Source organism: Chiloscyllium plagiosum, chromosome 11, assembly GCF_004010195.1.
Source record: "Chiloscyllium plagiosum isolate BGI_BamShark_2017 chromosome 11, ASM401019v2, whole genome shotgun sequence".
In the NCBI taxonomy this organism is placed as follows: Eukaryota; Metazoa; Chordata; class Chondrichthyes; order Orectolobiformes; family Hemiscylliidae; genus Chiloscyllium; species Chiloscyllium plagiosum.
The window spans coordinates 9,729,463-9,748,667 of NC_057720.1; the positions used below are offsets into that span (position 1 = coordinate 9,729,463).

At 43.8% G+C, this 19,205-nt stretch overlaps 1 protein-coding gene across 2 annotated transcripts in view; it reads left to right on the top strand.

The window, feature by feature from the left end:
* Nucleotides 1-1,764: 1,764 nt before the first annotated feature.
* adgrl4 (adhesion G protein-coupled receptor L4) overlaps nt 1,765-19,205 on the top strand; it is a 154,562-nt gene continuing 137,121 nt past the window's right edge. For both annotated transcript variants that reach the window (XM_043698670.1, XM_043698671.1), the window contains exon 1: nt 1,765-1,870. In XM_043698670.1, the coding sequence (XP_043554605.1) occupies nt 1,849-1,870 (22 nt within the window). In that variant the 5' untranslated portion in view covers nt 1,765-1,848. The remainder of the gene's footprint in view (nt 1,871-19,205) is intronic.

The window sequence follows — 19,205 nt, forward strand, 5'->3', positions numbered from 1 at the left end:
TGCAACATGAGTGACTGCTAAGGAAGTTATGCATGTGTATCCCTGCAGAAAAAAATAAAAAACTGCAAAAGCGTACAAGTCCCTGCTCTCCATACTGCATTCCCAAAGTGCTGAAGTGCTGTGTGAGTTGGTCTAAATGCAGTCATGATGAAGTGTTGAGACTGATGGATTTTAGCGATGCCAACTTGCATGAATGATGGGTGCTGGGTGATGATATCCACAGAACATGTAGATGTTACAATGACGGCATCATCATCTTCAGGAAAGATTAAGCAGTGGTCTGCTATCCCCAGGTAACCCACTTTGACTTTCATGTTGGGAACTTGAGATAGCTAGGGTGGCACGGTGGTTAGCACTGTTACCCCACAGCGCCAGGGACCCGGGTTCAATTCCACCCTCAGGTAACTGTCTGTGTGGAGTTTGTGCATTTGCCCCGTTTTCTCTGGGTCCTTAGGTTTTCTCCCACAGTCCAAAGATGTATGGGTTAGGGGAATTGACCACAGTAAATTGCCCCATAGTGTTCAGGGATGTGTAGTTAGGTGTCTGAGCTATAGGAAATGTAGGGTTACAAGGTAAGGAGATGGGTCTGGGTGGGATGCTGGTCAGAAGGTCGGTATATGTTTGTTGGCCCGAATGGCCTGTTTCCACACTGTCAGGATTCTGTGATAGTTTCACAGGGAAGGAAGGGAGATTTGCAAAGAAATTAGGTGAGATTGGCTAATATCAAGATGCAAATACTGAAAACACCTGAATTGCCACTCAGCAAGATTGTTTAAGTTTTGAAGGAACAATTGGAAATGTTTTCTCTTGACGTCAAAAATCTGTGTTTTTTTCAGTTCTCAACATTTTCACTCCTGTCAACACCACTACTAGGACAGGGAAATTCCACCCACAGTGTCGCTGACTGCTCAGATCACAAACTAATACATTGTATGTTTCCACTTCTCAGGCAATTGCTTAGTACGGCTGAGGGTCAAGATTTCTGACGGGTCTTAATGTGCAACAGTGATGAATGTCTCTGCATTCACCATTACTGATGCCTGTAGGTCTACCAATGTTTACAGGCATCTTGAAATTTGCATTCATTTAGAAAGAATTTGTAATTGTATTTGGCAAATAAAGTTGTAATTTGTATAAATAAATAAGGAATATGTCACATTTTACAGAGCAAGACCCAGAGATGTTTCATTATTTACAAAGAGACTGCTGGGGCAAGGAAACATTTACAGATAGTCCCCAAGAGAGTCTCAACACTTACAATAAACATCAACTTTGCCTTAGCTACAGGTTGTTCTGCTATAACACACGTTTTATCAGCGTGAATTGACTATAATGCAACCGACGAATTGTGAACGTTGTTTGGATAACACAAACTTTCTGCTGAAGGGGTATAGCAATTCTCCATTATTGATCTTCTAAAGAGTAATTATTGATAACGGTTTTCCTTGGCATGATTTTCGATAACATGAGGCTGCAGTAGAACACAACTGCCAGGTGAAAGCAGAGCGCCCTGTCTTTGACTACTGCAAGCATTGACATCAATTCCTAACCTTTTATAGGTTTTTTTCTCAATTTACAACATTTTGTGGACTTTTTCACAAAAAGGTATCGTTGCTTCTTTTCAGTTCTTTTTTGCTTATTTCATTTTCCTGTTGTGGAGAGTGAGAAAGAAGTACTTTAGTCCGTTCTGGATGTTGGGAAATGCAAAATCTGGCCAGGATGTGATCTCAGATCCTTTGCTCAGAAACAGGAAAGAACTTTGCCAGGAAATTCCCTGCCTTAGAGTGAGAGAACTGTGACTGCACATCCCTACGTTGGTCACCGAGCAGAGAGAGGACAAGAGGCTCCATGAAATTCATCTTACTGTGTGGTAGGTTCACGGAAAAAAGGAGATATTTCTCTATTTCTCTGCGATAATGTCTGGAAGCTGTCTTTATATGTTCATTGTTGGTTTTAGGCAGGCAATCTGTGAGAGAAGGGACAGGCAAGAGGAGAGTCCTACCCCTTTGTTTGATGCAGGAACTCATGCTGAATAAAGTTTCAATGTTCTAATTGCACCACCATTATTATCAGTCAGGCTTTCACCTCCCCCAGTTCTAAGCTCTGTAATTCCCTCCCTAAACTTCTCTCTCCTTTTATTGTCTCCTTGAAGATATTCTTCAAAATTTATCTCTTTGACCAAGTTTCTTGTTCCTGATACCTGCTGACGTCAGTTTTAGTTAGTCAGGACTCCTGGGAGCCACCTACGTTAAAGGTGTTAAAAGTTCATCTTTTTGTCACTGCCAGTGTTTCATAAAACTCTGTCAAGGTTTCTTAAGAGTTAGATTTCTGTCCTTTCGATGCAACCAACTGTGGTGAGGAAAGAAAACCCAATGAAACTGTGTGAAGGGCGATAATTTCTTTGAGCAGGAGATTTTGCTGTAAGTTTGATATGTCAGTTAATGCCACGTGGCAATGAGAAGCTGATTTAATATTCTACCAATGTGCTAAACTCAGAAGATAGCACGGGGAAGGGAGATTTCCACTGGCTGCTAAGTGTTTGTGGCATTGTAAACAGTAGAAGGCTTTTCTACATTTGCTGTTGTAAATTGCTCAGATTGCTCTCTTCAGAGCAGAGAAGGTCAAAGGTAGATTTAATAGAGGTTTAATAGATTTAAAATGACGAGGAGTGTTGGTAAAGTAAATAATGAGAAATTGCCTTCCACTGGCAGACATGCCAGCAAACAGAGAACACAGATTTAAGATAATTGGTAAAGAACCATAGGGGACTTGAGGACAATTTTTATGATCAGAAAAGCACAGACTGAAAAAACAGTGGCAGCAGATTCAATCATCATTTTAAAAATGTAATTGGATATATGAATGAGATAGGAAAAGCAGTTACAGTGCTGCAGGGAATGGGCAGAGACTGATTGGTTAGATCTTTCAAAGAGACAGTACAATGGGCCAAGTGGCCTCCCTTCTGTACTGTAGAATTCGACAATTCTCAGCAAGGTCACGAAGCAATTCTAAAGGCATGGTTTGACTGTTTTGCTGGAATAAAACAGGATTGCATGAAATCCTCCCATCATGTCAACAGTACATAGTGATTAAAGCAAACCTTCCCTCCCTGGTGACTCGAACTTTCATGAGAACAACAATGTAGATTGCTACAGTTAAACATCCAATGATATGCCAATAAAACCGCAGATTTATCATAGCTGGGGTGACATTGCTTTGCGTGCAATCTGCAGTCACAGACAGTCAACATGCTTCAGGAGCAATTAATTACATGAAGCGGTTTGAGTATTTTGGGTGTGATACAAAATGTATTCAGTCATTACGTGGGTCAGTGCTTTACTTACTGCATTAGGACAATCAGTGTTGAACAGCAGGAGGGCTGCACTGTCAGGGGTGCTGAAATCCAGGTGTCTATCCCTCAAATATTTATCCCTCAACTAAAGACACATTATTTGAATGCCGTCTTAATGCTGTTGTGAGACATTTTGTTGTAATATTGTAACTGTGAATATGCTTAAAAACCTATAAAATTCATTTGATGTGGAACTCTGGGATAAGATAACATGGTGCACTGTTGCAAACTCTTTCTGTATTTGGGAACTAAGTTATTCTATTCCCACATGGATGGAATCAAGGCCTGAATTTGTTGCTTGTCTCTAATTGCCCTTGAACTGAGTCACGTGCTCAGTGAATAGTTAAAAGTCAACCAAATTAAAATGAATCTGGAGTCACCTGTAGTCTCAACCATTTAAGGATGTCAGATTTCCTTCTCCCAAGGACATTTCTTTTTGATTTGATTTCTTATTTTTTGATTTGATTTATTATTGTCACTTGTCATTGGGTGCAGTGAAAAGTTTTGTTTTGTGTGCAGTACAGGCAGATCATACCATACAAAGTGCATTAGGGTAATAGAACAGAGCAAGAAATACAATGTTATGGCTGCAGAGAAGGTGCACAGAGAGAGAGAGAGATCAGCATTTAAATATAAAATTGGAGAGGTTCATTCAGAAGTCTGGTAACAGCGGGCAAGAAGCTATTCTTGAACGTGTTGGCACACATGTTTAAGCTTTCGTATCTTCTACCTGATGGAAGAGGTTAGAAGGAATTATAATCAGGGTGGGAAGGGTCTTTGATGATGTTGGCTGCCTTCCCGAGGCAGTGAGAAGTGTAGATGGAGTCAATGGATGAAGGGTTGGCTTGCGTGATGGACTGGGCTGTGTTCAAAACTCTCTGAAGTTTCTTCGGTTCTGGGCAGAGCAGTTGCCGTACCAAGCTGTGATGCATCCAGATAGAATGCTTTCTGTTGCACATCTACAAAAGTTGGTAAGGGTTTTTATGGACATGCCGAATTTCTTTAGGCTCTTGAGGAAGTAGAGGTGTTGTTGAGCACTCTTGACCCTGATGTGGAGGTGCCGGTGTTGGGCTCGGGTGGACAAGGTTAGAAGTCACACAATACCAGGTTATAGTCCAACAGATTTATTTAAAATCACAAGCTTTTGGACCGCAGCGCCTTTGTCAGGTGATTTTAAAGCATGTGATTCTAAATAAACCTATTGGACTATAACCTGGTATTGTGTGACTTCTAACTGTGTTTCTTGACCGTAGCATCAATGTGGGTGGATCAGGAACTACGTGGAATTTACTGACAATGTTATGGTCACCATTCCTGTGGCTACCTTCCAGTTCTAGGTTTTTGTGAATTTAAATTCCACCAGCTACAATGGTAGGATTTGGACCCATGCCCGGGGAAATGTTAGTGTAGGTTTGTGGATCACAAGCCTTATGGTATTACCATTGCAGCAACTTACTGGTCCATGTGATGTGGACCTTGGGATGTTTGAGTCGAGAGTGTGTTGCTGGAAAAGCACAGCAGGTCAGGCAGCATCTGAGGAGCAGGAGAATCGATGTTTCGGGCATAAGCCCTTCATCGTGGGCGGTACGGTGGCACAGTGGTTAGCACTGCTGCCTCACAGTGCCAGAGTCCTGGGTTCAATTCCCACCTCAGGCAACTGTCTGTGTGGAGTTTGCACATTCTCCCCGTGTCTGCGTGGGTTTCCTCCGGGTGCTCCAGTTTCCTCTCACAGTCCAAAAATGTGCAGGTTAGGTGAATTGGCCATGCTAAATTAGGGAAGGGGTAAATGTATGTGTTTCCACGTATGGAGTCAGCTATTATGAGGGGGCATAGCTTTAAATTAAGTGGTGGTAGAAATAGGACAGATATTAGGGGTAGATTCTTTACTCAGCAAGTCGTGAGTTCATGGAATGCCCTGCCAGTAGCAGTGGTGGACTCTCCCTTTTTATGGGCATTTAAACGGGCATTGGATAGGCATATGGAGGATAGTGGGCTAGTGTAGGTTAGGTGGGCTTGGATCACCGCAACATTGAGGGCCAAAGGGCCTGTACTGCGCTGTGTTTTTCTATGTTCTATGTTCTATGTTCTATGTAGGGGAATAGATCTGGGTGGGTTGCTCTTCAGAGGGTCGGTGTGGACTTGTTGGGCCGAAGGGCCTGTTTCCACACTGTAAGTAATCTAATGAGGATGAAAGGCTTATGTCCAAAACGTCAATTTTCCTGCTCCTCGGATGCTACCTGACCTGCTGTGCTTTTCCAGCACCACATTCTCGACTCTGATCACCAGCATCTGCAGTCCTCACTTTCTCCTTGGGATATTTGGGCCTATCAGAGGGAAACCGATCTCAGCCACATATTATGTGATAGGTTCTCCTGATTCACTACTTTCATGTGCACAAACATTTCTCACACAATTTAGAGGTGCAGAGAGAGTTGTTGACACATCAATAGCCATTCTGCCAATTGCCAGTCCCACAATGTGTTCAGAAAGTCAGGTTTCAACAGAGGATTCCTAGCAATCCCATATCATTGTGTCATCCACAAATGGTGGGTAATCAAGGAGAAATTACTTTTCTATGGGGTTCTTCCTATCATCCAGTCTGCTCTGCCATTTAATCCTGGCTGATAAGTTTGTCAACCCCATTCTCCCACTTTTTGCCCATAACCCTTGATACTCAAGAACCCATCTATCTCAGTCTTAAATGTACTCAATTAAAGGGAGGAAGTTTCAAGGGGATTGGAGGGCAATATTTTTTACTCTGAAGGTGGTAGGGGTCTGGAATGCACTGCCCAGAAGGGTAGTTAGGCATGTAACTTCACAACCATGAAGAAGTACTTGGATAAGAACTTGAAATGTCATAATATTTAAGGCTGGAGTATAAAGCTGGAAAGTGGAGCTATTGTAGACTTAGTGTAGCTTTGGTGGTACAGATTCGATGGGCCAAAAGCCCTCTCCTGCACAATATGGTTCATCATGGTCCTTAAATTCTCTGAGTCAATGAGACCACGGCTGATAGATGATCTTCAAATGGACTTTCCCACCTTACCCCTCCCCAATCCTTGATTCCCTGACCCATTAAAAGTCTGTCTGTCACAACCTCATTCACAGAGGAAATTGGCCAGAGATAAGGAAAGATCCATGGAAAGTCCCTCCTGACAACAGTTTTATCACATCTTTTGTTGTTCAGTTAATTTTTAACAGTTACCATGCCCCACCATCTTAAAGATGTCACAGATATATTGGTCTACCTGAAAATAACCATGATGTGGAGGTGCCGGTGTTGCACTGGGGTGGACAAGGTCAAAAATCACACGACACCAGGTTATAGTCCAACAGGTTTATTTGAAATCACAAGCTTTTGGAGCGCTGCTCCTTCGTCAAGTCTGAGAGCTTGTGATTCAAATAAACCTGTTGGGCTATAACCTGGTGTCATGTGAGTTCTGACTTTGAAAATAATAAGGAACAGTCTCTTTCTCTCCCCTGTTGTTTGAAAATTAGCATGAGACCATTTATTTATGTTAATGATTCTTCAAAGAAGAAAGCACTTTGGTTCCTCAATGTGCTCTTACCTCTGTGTTTTAAAAGTTCTGGGTTCAAGTCCCACATTCCAGGTTGTATTACAATAACTCTGTTTGTCCTCTCAGGTGGGTAGTGATTCTATGATAGTATTTGAACTACAGGGAGAGGCTGAATAAGCTGGGGCTTTTTTCCCTAAAGTTTCGGAGGCTGACGGATGACCTTATAGAGGTTTATAAAATCATGAGGGGCATGGATAGGATGACTAGTCAAGGTCTTTGCCCCAGGATATGGAAGTCCAAAACTAGAGGATGTAGGTTTAAGATGAGAGGGGAACAATTTAAAAGGGACCTAAAAGGCAATTTTTTTTCACACAGAGGCTAGTGTGTGTATGGAATGAGCTGCCAGAGGGGTTGGTAGAAGCTGGTACAATTGCAACATTTAAAAGGCATCTGGATGGTTATATGGGTTTAGAGGGATATGGGCCAAATTCTGGCAAATGGGTTAGATTAATTTAGAATATCTTTTTGACATGCACAGGTTGAACTGTTCGGCCTGTTTCCTTGCTGTACATTTCTATGACTCTGTAAGAGGAATGTTCTCCCTCTGTCCTGACCGATATGTATTTTTAAATCAAAAACTCAAGATATCTGGTTCACAACCTTATTCCAGTTTGTGGGAACTTACATGTGTGAAAATTGAGTACATTCCAATTCTAACATTGCTTCAATGTAATCTTACTGTGAAGAGGTAATAATTAGCGAGGACAAATTTAAGTTTATGGGCAGCACGGTGGCTCAGTGGTTAGCACTGCAGTCTCACAGCACCAGGAACCTGGGTTCGATTCTAGCCTCGGGTGACTGTCTCTGTAGAGTTTGCACATTCTCCCCGTGTCTGCATGGGTTTCCCCTGGGTGCTCCGCTTTCCTCCCACAGTCCAAAGATGTGCATGTCAGGTGAATTGGCCTGGCTAAATTGTCCATAGTGTTAGGTGCATTAGTCAGGGGGAAATTGGTCTGGGTGGGTTACTCTTCGGAGGGTCGGTGTGGACCTGTTGGGCCAAAGGGCCTGTTTCCACACTGTAGGGAATTAGGAAATCTAATCTAATCTAAGTCCCTTACAGTCAGAACTAGGGGAAATTGTAATGGTGAACAAAGAAGTGGCAGAAGAATTGAAGGCATTCCTCCTTTCAGAAAAGGATGCAAATAATTTCCCAGAATTGTTGGGGAATCGAAAGTCTAGCGAGAGAAAGGATTTGAAGGAAATCATGATTAGTTAATAAAAAAATGATGCTGGAGAAATTAATCGGCTAAAGACTGACAACTCCCCAGGACCTGATCATTCACATCCTAAAATACTAAAGGAAGTGGCCCTGGAAAGTTTGAATGCATTGGTGGTCATCTTCTGAAACTCCACACACTCTGGACTAATTCCCATAGGTTGAAGGGTTGCACGTGTAATTCAACTATTTGAAAAAGGGTTGAGAAAAATAACAGAGTATTGTAAATCAGATGTCTCATTATCAGTACTGGGGAAACTGCCAGTCTGCTAGAAAATACATTATAGTCAAACACTTGGAAAGCATTCATGGGATTAGACAGTCAGCATGGATTAATGAAAGGGAATTAATTAATCTTCTGTAGTTTTCTAAGGATATCTCACGGAATAGATAAGGGAGAACCGGTGAATGTGATGTATTTGGGTTTCAAGAAGGCTTTTTGTAAGGTTCCAGGTAAAAGGTAAGTGCCAAAATTAAAGGACATGGGATGGGGGTGGGGGTGGGGGTGGAGGGGGGTTGGTGTTGGTAGTATACTGGCATAGATTGAGAATTAGATGACAGATTGGAAAAGGAGAGTGGGAATAAATGGGTCTTTTTCCAGGTGGCAAACAATAACTAGTGGCATATCGTAGGTATCAGTTCTTGGGCCCCAAATTTTCATGATATATAAACATGACCTGAATGAGGGAAGAAAATGCAATATTTCAAAATTTGTTGATAGCACAGAACTGGGTGGGACAGTCAGCTGTGAGGAGGACAGAAAGAAGCTTTAATCTGATTTAGACAAGTAGAATGTGTGGATGAACATATGACAGATATATATAACATGGATAAATATGAGGTTATATACTTTGGTCTGAAAAGTAGAAAGACAATGTGCTAACATATTGGAAAGAGTGGATGTACAAGGTGATATGGGTGTCCTTGTACATCAATCAATGAAAGTAGGCAGGCAAGCATAGTAAGCGATTAGGAAGGAAATGGTTGGTCACCTTTCACTGCAGGCAGACTTGAGTTCAGAAGCAGTGGTGTCTTACTGCAGTGAACCAGCACCTTTGTGAGACTACACCTGGAGTATTTTATGTCGTTTTAGTCTCCCTACTGAAGAAAGTGTATTGTTGCCAGAGGAGGAGTGCTGCAAAGATTCACTAGGCAATACCAGGCTTGGCAGGGCTGTCCTATGACGAGATATTAGTTGACTAGCTTTCAGGACGGTGAGAGGGGATCTGTTGAAAACATGTAAAATTCAAAGCAAGTCTTGTCAGACCAGATACAGAGAGGATGTTTCCCCTGGATAAACAGTCTAGAACCAGGAATCACAGTCTTTTTTGCAATTATTCACTTATGTGAGATGTGGGTGCCACTGGCTAGCTCAGCATTTATTGCCCATCCCTAGTTACTTCCTGAGGAGGTGGGGATGAGCTGCCTTCTTGACCACTGCAGTCTACCTGCTGTGGGTTGACCCATAATGCTATTAGGGAGGATTTTTAGGATTTTGACCCAGCAACAGTGAAGCGATATATTTCCAAGTCAAAAAGTGCGGCGCTGGAAAAGCACAGCCAGTCAGGCAGCATCCGAGGAGCAGGAGAGTTGAAGTTTCAAGCATAAACTCTTCATAAGCTTATGCTCAAAATGTCAACTGTCCTGCTCTTGGAAGCTGCCTGACCAGCTGTGCTTTTCCAGCACCACACTTTTTGATTCTGATCTCCAGCATCTGCAGTCCTCAGTTCCTCCTGATATATTTCCAAAGCTGGATGATGAGTGGCTTGGAAGGGGAACTTGCAGGTGGTGGTGTTCCCATATATCTGCTGCCGTTGTCCTTCGAGACGTAAATGGTCATGGCCTTAGATTACTGCATAGGCCATCCAAGGCTGAGATGAGGAAACATTTCTTCACTCTGATGATGACCAGTCCATGGACTTCACAACACCCAAAGGATTTGAGTATATTCAAGAAGGAGATGTATTTTACTTCAGATATGAGAGGTATCAAGGGGTTTGAAGGGAATGTGGGACTATGGCATTGAGATAGAGGATCAGCCAAGATCATATTAAAGGGCTCAGAAGAATCAAAAGGCCAAATAGCCTTCTCCTTTTCCTACGTATTTATGCGAATAGGCTGTAAGTGCTTTGGGATGTGCCAAAGGGAATGTATGGCACCAAAACAATGCAGCTTCCTTCTATCTTTCACATCCCGTTTCATGCACATAATAACAATTGTTTGAAATGAAAAGGCGAGTTAGCAATCAAATTGACATTTTTAAGCTGAGGAAATAAAATTCATGCAAATGATCCAGAAAAACAAAATGAGTTTAGTATCCCAGAGTGTTTAAAGCTCAATGGAGATGAGCTAAAATGAGGAATCTCATAAAAGTTGAAGACAGGCAGAATATTTCCTTTGTAAGGCTGTTAGAGTTTTAGAATTGGTTAACAAGGAAGGGCAATATGACTATTTTCAACAAACAAATGAAAACATTTCTGGGACAAGGGGATGAAGGGATGCCAGGAGCAACAGTGTTGGTCTATTGGGAAGGTATTGGCTTGTTTGGGCATTTTTCTTGTTTTGATAAAACATTTCAGTTCCTGTACACTGGGTGTTCTCCATGATTACAAAGTACATCTGTCTTCCTCATTGCCGGATTTTAATTTGTCTCAGTGGCTTTACTGGACTCTCCTGAATCCATATCAGTACCTCTGAGCTTAGTAAGAGCTCCTGGACTCACTCCAACTCACAGCTAGGAAGAACTACCCGATGATCTATGAGGGGAAAAAATATTGAATGGAAACAAGATTAAGCAGCGAAGCCTGGTCTAGTTCTGGAGAGCTCAATTGGAAAAGGGTTTTGGAACTCTATAACAGGGAGGTGACAGACTGGCGGTGTAATCGCTATACTATTTATCCAAAGACCCAGATAATGCTCTGGAGACTTGGCTTTGAATCCTGCCACATCAGATGGTGGAATTCAAACTCAATAAAAATCTGGAATTGAGACTCTAATGATGTCTGTGAATCCGTTGCCAATTATCATAAAAAACCATCTGGTTCACTGATTTCCTTTAGGGAAGGAAGCTGCCATCCTTACCTGGTCTGGCCGACATGTGACTCCAGACCCACAGCAATGTGGTTGACTCTTAACTGCCCTCTGGGGCAATGAGGGATGGGCAATAAATGCTGGCTTAATCCTGTGAATAAACAAAAATCACAGTCCCAAGTTGGATCATTCAGTTAAAGTTGAAAGACTCCTTGGGATACTACAACTGGCTTCAGTGTTCCTGGGCTAGAAACAAACAGAATAAAATGAAAAACTATGGATGCTGGTGAGTTTCACCAATAATTTCTGTTTCTGCTTTAGAAAAAAAAGTCACTTGAATTTCTAAAGTGCTATCAAGCCCACTGGGAATCTCAAAGCATTTTACAACCAATTAATTATTTTTTAAGTGTTATTCATCAGCAAATAGCAAGCTAGCAGTGTGATGGTGATCATATTAACTGTGTTTTTTAATATAACATTTGAAGGTTAAGGTCAAGATTAGGAAAGAACTCCCCACTCCTCTTCAAGATAATGCCACATCACCTTTAACGTCCACCCGAAAGAGCAGTTGGAGATTTAGTTTAGCTTCACGCCAGAGACAGTCCCTCACACGAGGCAATATCCCACCAAGTATTCCGTTACAATTTCACCTCGGAGTTTGTTTGCTGGAGCAAAACTTGAATCCAGGATCGTGGAACCTGGAAAAGCCAAACAACAGAGGGCAGATGGAACAAAGACAGAGCATGCTGGAGAGACTTAGCAGATCAGGCAGTATCTACAGAGAGAGAAAAACAGAGTTAACATTTTGAGACCAGTTTGACTCTACTGGATTGAGTCTCCCTCCTTGGAGTGGAGAAGCTGGGGGAAGATCTGACAGAGGTCACCAAAATCATAAGGAGTCTGGACAGAGCAGATACAGAGAGACGCTTCCTGTTCCTTCTTCTTAAAGAAGACAGATCAATCTATTCCCCAAATGTTTCATCTTCTGCGCTGGAAACCTAATGTACATCCTAACTTACCCACTGGGATGACTGAAAGGAATAGACTATCTGAACATTTTATACCCCACTCATTTTGCAAATCTTCAACTTCTTTCAAATTCTGTGGGTTCTAATCTTGAATAAATTGAGGGTAGCTCCCCCAGTGGAGAAATAAGATCTCATCCCACATCCAGGCAACACTTCATCGTGTTCCATTAATTGATGATATATGCTTCACAAGAGGAGTCCAAAACGAGAGGACATGGGTTTAAGGTGAGAGGGGAAAAATTTAAAAAGGCCCTCAGGGGTAACTTTTTCACACAGAAGCTAGTTGCATATCGAAGAAACCTGCAGAGGAAGTGGTGGAGGCTGGTACAATTCCACCATTTCAAAGGCATCTGGATGGATATATGAATAGGAAGGATTTGGAGAGATATGGACTAAATGCTGGCCAATGGGACTGGGTCACATTAGGATATCTGGTCAGTGTGGATGGGTTGGATTGAAGGTTCTTTCTGAATCATGGAGTCATGCTGTATGACTCTGTGATTCTATATGAATTGCTTTTGGAATGCAATGCATGTTGTTATGTAGACAAACATGGAAATCTGGTATCAGCAATACATCCAAACCATTAGTGCATAGAGTCATCAAGTCATAGAGATGTACAGCACAGAATCAGATCCTTCTGTCCAACCCATTCATGCCAACCAGTTATCACAACCTAATCTAGTCCCACTTGCCAGCAGTCAGCCCATATCCCTCAAAGCCTTCTTATTCATACACCCATCCAGATGTCTTTTAAATGTTGCAATTGCACTAACCTCCACCACTTCCTCTGGCAGCTCATTCCATACACATACTACACTCCAAGTGAAAAAGTTGCCCTTAGGTCTCTTTTATATCTTTCCCTTCTCACCCTGAACCTATGCCCTCTAGTTCTGGACTCCTTGACACCAAGAAAAAGACTTTGTCTATTTACTCTATCCATGCCCCTCATGATTTTGTAAACCTCTATAAGGTCACCCCTCAGCTCCGATGCTCCAGGGAAAACAGCCCCAGCCTGTTCAGCCTTTCCCCATAGCTCAAATCCTCCAACCCTGGCAATATCTTTGTAAATCCTTTTTGAACCCTTTCACAACATCTTTCCGATAGGAAGGTGACCAGAATTGCACACAATGTTCCAACAGTGGTCAAACCAATGTCCTGTACAGCCACAACGTGACCTCCCAATTCCTGTACTCAATACTCTGACAAATAAAAGAAAGCATACCAAACGCCTTCTTCACTATCCTATCTACCTGTGACTTCACTTTCAAGGAGCTATGAACCTGAACTCCAATATCTCTTTGCTCAGCAACACTCCCTAGGACCTTACCATTTTATGTATAAGTCCTGCTAAGATTTGCTTTCCCAAAATGCAGCACTAAATTAATCTAAATTAAACTCCATCTGCCACTTCTCAGCCCATTGGCCCATCTGGTCCAGATCCTGTTGTAATCTGAGGTAATCTTCTTCACTGTCCACTACACCTCCAATTTTGGTGTCATCAGCAAACTTACTAACTGTACCTCTTATGCTCGCATCCAAATCATTTATGTAAATGACAAAAAGTAGTGGACCCAGCACTGATCCTTGTGGCACTCCACTGGTCACAGGCCTCCAGTCTGAAAAACAGTCCTCCACCACCACCCTCAGTCTTCTGCCTTTGAGCCAGTTCTTTATCCACATTGTTAGTTCTCCTTGTATTCCATGAGATCTAACCTTGCTCACCAGTCTCCCATGGGGAACCTTGTCGAACGCCTTACTTAAGTCCATATAGATCACATCTACCGCCCTGCCCTCATCAATCCTCTTTGTTACTTCTTCAAAGAACTCGATCAAGTTTGTGAGACATGATTTCCCACGCACAAAGCCATGTTGACTATCCCTAATCAGTCCTTGCCTTTCCAAATACATGTACATCCTGTCCCTCAAGTGTCTAGAAGTAATATCACTTGTCTCTTAATTCCTGATGAAGGGCTTTTGCCCGAAACGTCGATTTTCCTGCTCCTCGGATGCTGCCTGACCTGCTGTGCTTTTCCAGCATCAATCTGATCTAGACTCTTAATTCCGAGAATCTGGAGACTGGGGTTGAAATCCTGCTGTGGCAGATGGTGGAAATAAAATGTGCTTTGGAAAAATAATCTGGAATTAAGAGCTTAATGACGATTGTGAAGCTGTTGCCAATTATTCGAAAAGCCCATCTGCTTCATTGTTGTTCTTTCGGGAAGAAATCTGCTACCTTTACCTAGTCTGGCCAATATGTGACTCCAGACCCACTGCAATGTCGCTGACTTCAGCTGCCCTCAGCGCAATTAAAGTTGGGCAATAATTGCTGGCTCCCATCTCCTGAGAAAGAATTGGGGTGGAATTTGCCCACTCAGTTGTCAGGGCATAAGGAGTATAGTAGAGGGCTGGAACACAGCCTTGAAGGGCACTGGTAATGAAGATTGTGCTGGAGGAGAATTGTTGCCTCTTCTTACTGATTGTGGTCAACGGGTCAGAAAGTTGAAGATCTAAAGACAGAGGGTACGCTGAGATCTAGATCTTGGAGTTTAGAGATGAGTTTTGTCTGGGATTATGGTGTTGGAGGCAGAACTGTAGTCAATAAGTAAGAGACTGACATAGGTATTCTCATTATCCAGAAGTTCCAGGGATGAGTATAGGGACAAGGAGGTGGCATCTGCCATGGACCTGTTGCGACGCTAGGTGAATTGCAAAAGATCGAGGCAATTTGGGAGGCTGGAGTTGATGTGAGCCATGACTAACCTCTTGAAGCACTGCATAATGATGGAGGTCAGAGTGGTAGCTATTGAGGCACGCTGTGAGATTTTTCTTCAGCAGCACGATGATGATGGCCTTCTTGAAGCAGGTGGGCACTTTGGTTCATAGTAAGGAGAGATTAAAGATGTCAGAAAATACTTCCACCAGCTGGTCCACACAGGATCTGAGTGCACGGTCAGGGACTCCATCAGGGCCTGTCACTTTCCGTAAGTTCACTGTCAAGAAGACCAATCTAATGTCTGTGGTGGTGACAGCGCGTACAGGAACATCTGAGGCTCTCAGGATGGGTGATAACATTTCACTGATCTTCTGTTTAAAGAAAACATAGAATGCAATGAGTGCATTGGGTTGGGATGTATTGTTACCTATGATTTTGTCTGGCTTCACATTGTAGTCCATTATGCCGTGTAAGCCCTGCCACAGCCAATGGGTGTCCGTGTGGTTAGTCTGGGTTTCAAACGTGGTTTGGTATTGCCTCCTTGTACCTCTGGTGGCCTCATGAAGGTCATACCTGGATTTCCTGTATAGTTCAGTGCCGCACAACCTGAACGCCTCAGACCTGGACTTCAGGAGAGAGTGGATCTCCCAGTTCAGCCCTGGTTTCCAGTTGGGGGACATTCGGATTAATTGCTTTGGCACACACTCTTCGACACACTTACTGATGAAGTCTGTGATGGTACTTGCATACCCGTTTAGGGTGGCCACTGAGTTGTGTAATATGGACCAAACAATCAACTACAAGCAGTCCCATACAAGCCCTTCTATTGCCATAGACTTACACTGCACTACTTTCTGTACTGAGTCCTCCCATTGCCTCAGACTAACACTGCATTACTTTCTGTACTGGGTCCTCCCAATGTCTCAGACTAACACTGTGCTACTTTCGTACGAGGTCCTCCCATTGCCTCAGACTAACACTGCACAGCTTTCTGTACTGAGTCCTCCCATTGCCTCAGACTAACACTGTGCTACTTTCTGTACTGGGTCCTCCCATTGCCTCAGACTAACACTGCGCTACTTTCTGCACCGAGTCCTCCCATTGTCTCAGACTAACACTGCTCTACTTTCTGCACTGAGTCCTGCCATTGCCTCAGACTAACACTGCTCTACTTTCTGTACTGAGTCCTCCTATTGCCTCAGACTAACACTGCACTACTTTCTGTACTAGGTCCTCCCAATGTCTCAGACTAACACTGCGCTACTTTCTGCACTGAGTCCTCCCATTGCCTCAGACTAACACTGTGCTACTTTCTGTACTAGGTCCTCACATTGCCTCAGACTAACATTGCACTACTTTCTGCACTAATGCCTCCCATTGCCTCAGACTAACACTGCGCTACTTTCTGCACTGAGTCCTCCCATTGTCTCAGACTAACACTGCACTACTTTCTGCACTAATGCCTCCCATTGCCTCAGACTAACACTGCACTACTTTCTGCACTGGGTCCTCACATTGCCTCAGACTAACACTGCTCTACTTTCTGCACTGAGTCCTGCCATTGCCTCAGACTTACACTGCACTACTTTCTGAACTGGGTCCTCACATTGCCTCAGACTAACATTGCGCTACTTTCTGTACTGGGTCCTCCCATTGCCTCAAACTAACACTGTGCTGCTTTCTGCACTTAGTCCTCCCATTGCCTCAGACTAACACTGCACTACTTTCTGCACTGGGTCCTCACATTGCCTCAAACTAACACTGCACTACTTTCTGTACTGAGTCCTCCCATTGCCTCAGACTAACACTGCATTAGTTTCTGTACTGAGTCCCCCCATTGCCTCAGACTTACACTGCACTACTTTCTGTACTGAGTCCTCCCATTGCCTCAGACTAACACTGCATTAGTTTCTGTACTGAGTCCCCCCATTGCCTCAGACTAACACTGCACTACTTTCTGTACTGGGTCCTCACATTGCCTCAGACTAACACTGCATTAGTTTCTGTACTGAGTCCCCCCATTGCCTCAGACTAACACTGCACTACTTTCTGCACTGAGTCCTGCCATTGCCTCAGACTAACACTGCACTACTTTCTGTGCTGGGTCCTCACATTGCCTCAGACTAACACTGCACTACTTTCTGTGCTGGGTCCTCCCATTGCCTCAGACTAACACTGCATTAGTTTCTGCACTGGGTCCTCCCATTGCCTCAGACTAACGCTGCACTAGCTTCTGTGCTGGGTCCTCACGATACAGTTTCTGAATTTAAAGGTGGGAGGAGGAGCACAGCGTCGTAATCTGATTTTCCAAACAATGGAGCAGTCGGCATCTTTGATTGGATAGCAATGGTCAAGGATGTTCGGACCTATGGTGGGACAGGAACCACATCGATGTATTTTAGTAGCCCACCCCACAGAGGTTGAAGTCACTGGATATGATAATGAGGACTCAAGGTATTCTGTCTCAAGTCTGTTTGTAGCTTTGTATACTTTGTCAAGTGCACTCTTCACTTCCACGTGGGGTGGGATGTAGACACTGTCAGGATAGTGGGAGGTGAACCATGCAGCAAGGAGTTGGGACAGCACTTCACTGTTAGATATTCTAGGTCCAGGGAGCAGTAACACACCAGAGTCACCATGTCTGACACCAGGAGGTGTTGGTTTTTGAGACAGACCTCACTGGTCTCGCCTTGCCCGAGGATACTGTGCAGTCCATTTGGTGAACTGAGAAACCCTCAGGGTATAGGACGCAGTCCGGTGTAGCAGGAGTGAGCCGTGTCTCTGTGAAACAGAGCACACAGCACTCTCAGGTCCCTTTGGAAGCTGAGTCCAGCTTTAAGATCATCCCTTTTACTCTGAATGGTTTGGATATTTGCCGGTAGTACACTGGGGAGGAGAACGATAAACACCGTAGTTTCAGCCTCATCTGAATTCCGGTGCCTCTCCCACATTTCCTGGGGAGGTGGCTGGCCTCTTTCGACCTCGAGCATCGGTGAGGGAGGTCTTCTGCTCCAAGGAGTAAGGGTATGTTCTCTTGATGGGGTCATGGGCACCAGTAACAGCCTTGAGCATTCCAGGGCAGGGTGGGGTCTTGAGGTCAGTCTAGTTGGACTCCCTTGACGCCAGATCTCCATGAGGTCAGGTGTTGTTCCCGCGCTGGTCAGGCTACGGTTTTGGGTTTTGCATGAGGAGGTCAGACTTGCGAGAAGCTGGTCGGCCCTTCGTCCCTGAGCGTCTGCTTCCAGTACCAGCGGTCAAGCTCTGTCAGTTGTAGAGTCTTTAAACTTGAAAGGGGATTTAAGATCCTTTGCTTTGACTCTTTGGTGCTTCCCACCATAACAGCTGCCTCTCCGTCTGCAAGACGTGGTGACTGAAAACTGAACACTGAAGATCCTGGGCGCTAGAAAGCAATGCAAGTCACATAAAGGTTAGGAATGGGCAATGAATGCTGGCCCAGTCAGTAACACCCACATCCCATGAGCAAATTTATTTTTAAAATCCCGGGAGTAGCTAAGACAGCAAGACCATGAAGAACATAAGGACTAAAAAGAGTAGGCCACTCAGCTCTTCAATCCCATTCCATCACCCATTAGGATCATGGCTGATCTCATCTCAGCCTCAACTCCACTTTCCTATCTGCTCTCTATAAATCTTCAACCCATGACCAATTAACAAACTGTCTGTCTGTCTCCATGAACTCATTCACTGTCCCAGCATGCACCGCACTCTGGGATAAAGAATTCCACAGATTTACCACCCTCTGAGAGGGGTAAATCCTCCTCATCTCTGTTTTAAATCTTCCATCCTTTATCCTAAAACCATGACCCCTTGTTCAAGATTGCCCCACAGGAGAAAATACCCTCCCTATATTCACTTTGTCAATCCCCTTTAGTATATTATATGCCTCAATTAGATGCATTCCATTCAGATATATGAAAGGGTGGCACGGTGGGTCAGTGCTCAGCACTGCCACCTCCTAATGCCAGGGATCCTGGTGTAACTCCATCCCCAGGCAACTGTCTGTGTAGAGTTTTCACATTCTCCCCATGTCTGCATGGGATTCCTCCCATAGGAGAAAGTGAGGGCTGCAGATGCTGGAGATCAGAGCTGAAAAATGTGTTGCTGGAAAAGTGCAGCTGGTCAGGCAGCATCCAAGGAGCAGGAGAATCGACGTTTCGGGCATAAGCCCTTCTTCAGGAATGAGGAGGGTGTGCCAAGCAGGCTAAGATAAAAGGTAGGGAGAAGGGACTTGGGGGAGGGGCGTTGGGAATGCGATAGGTGGAAG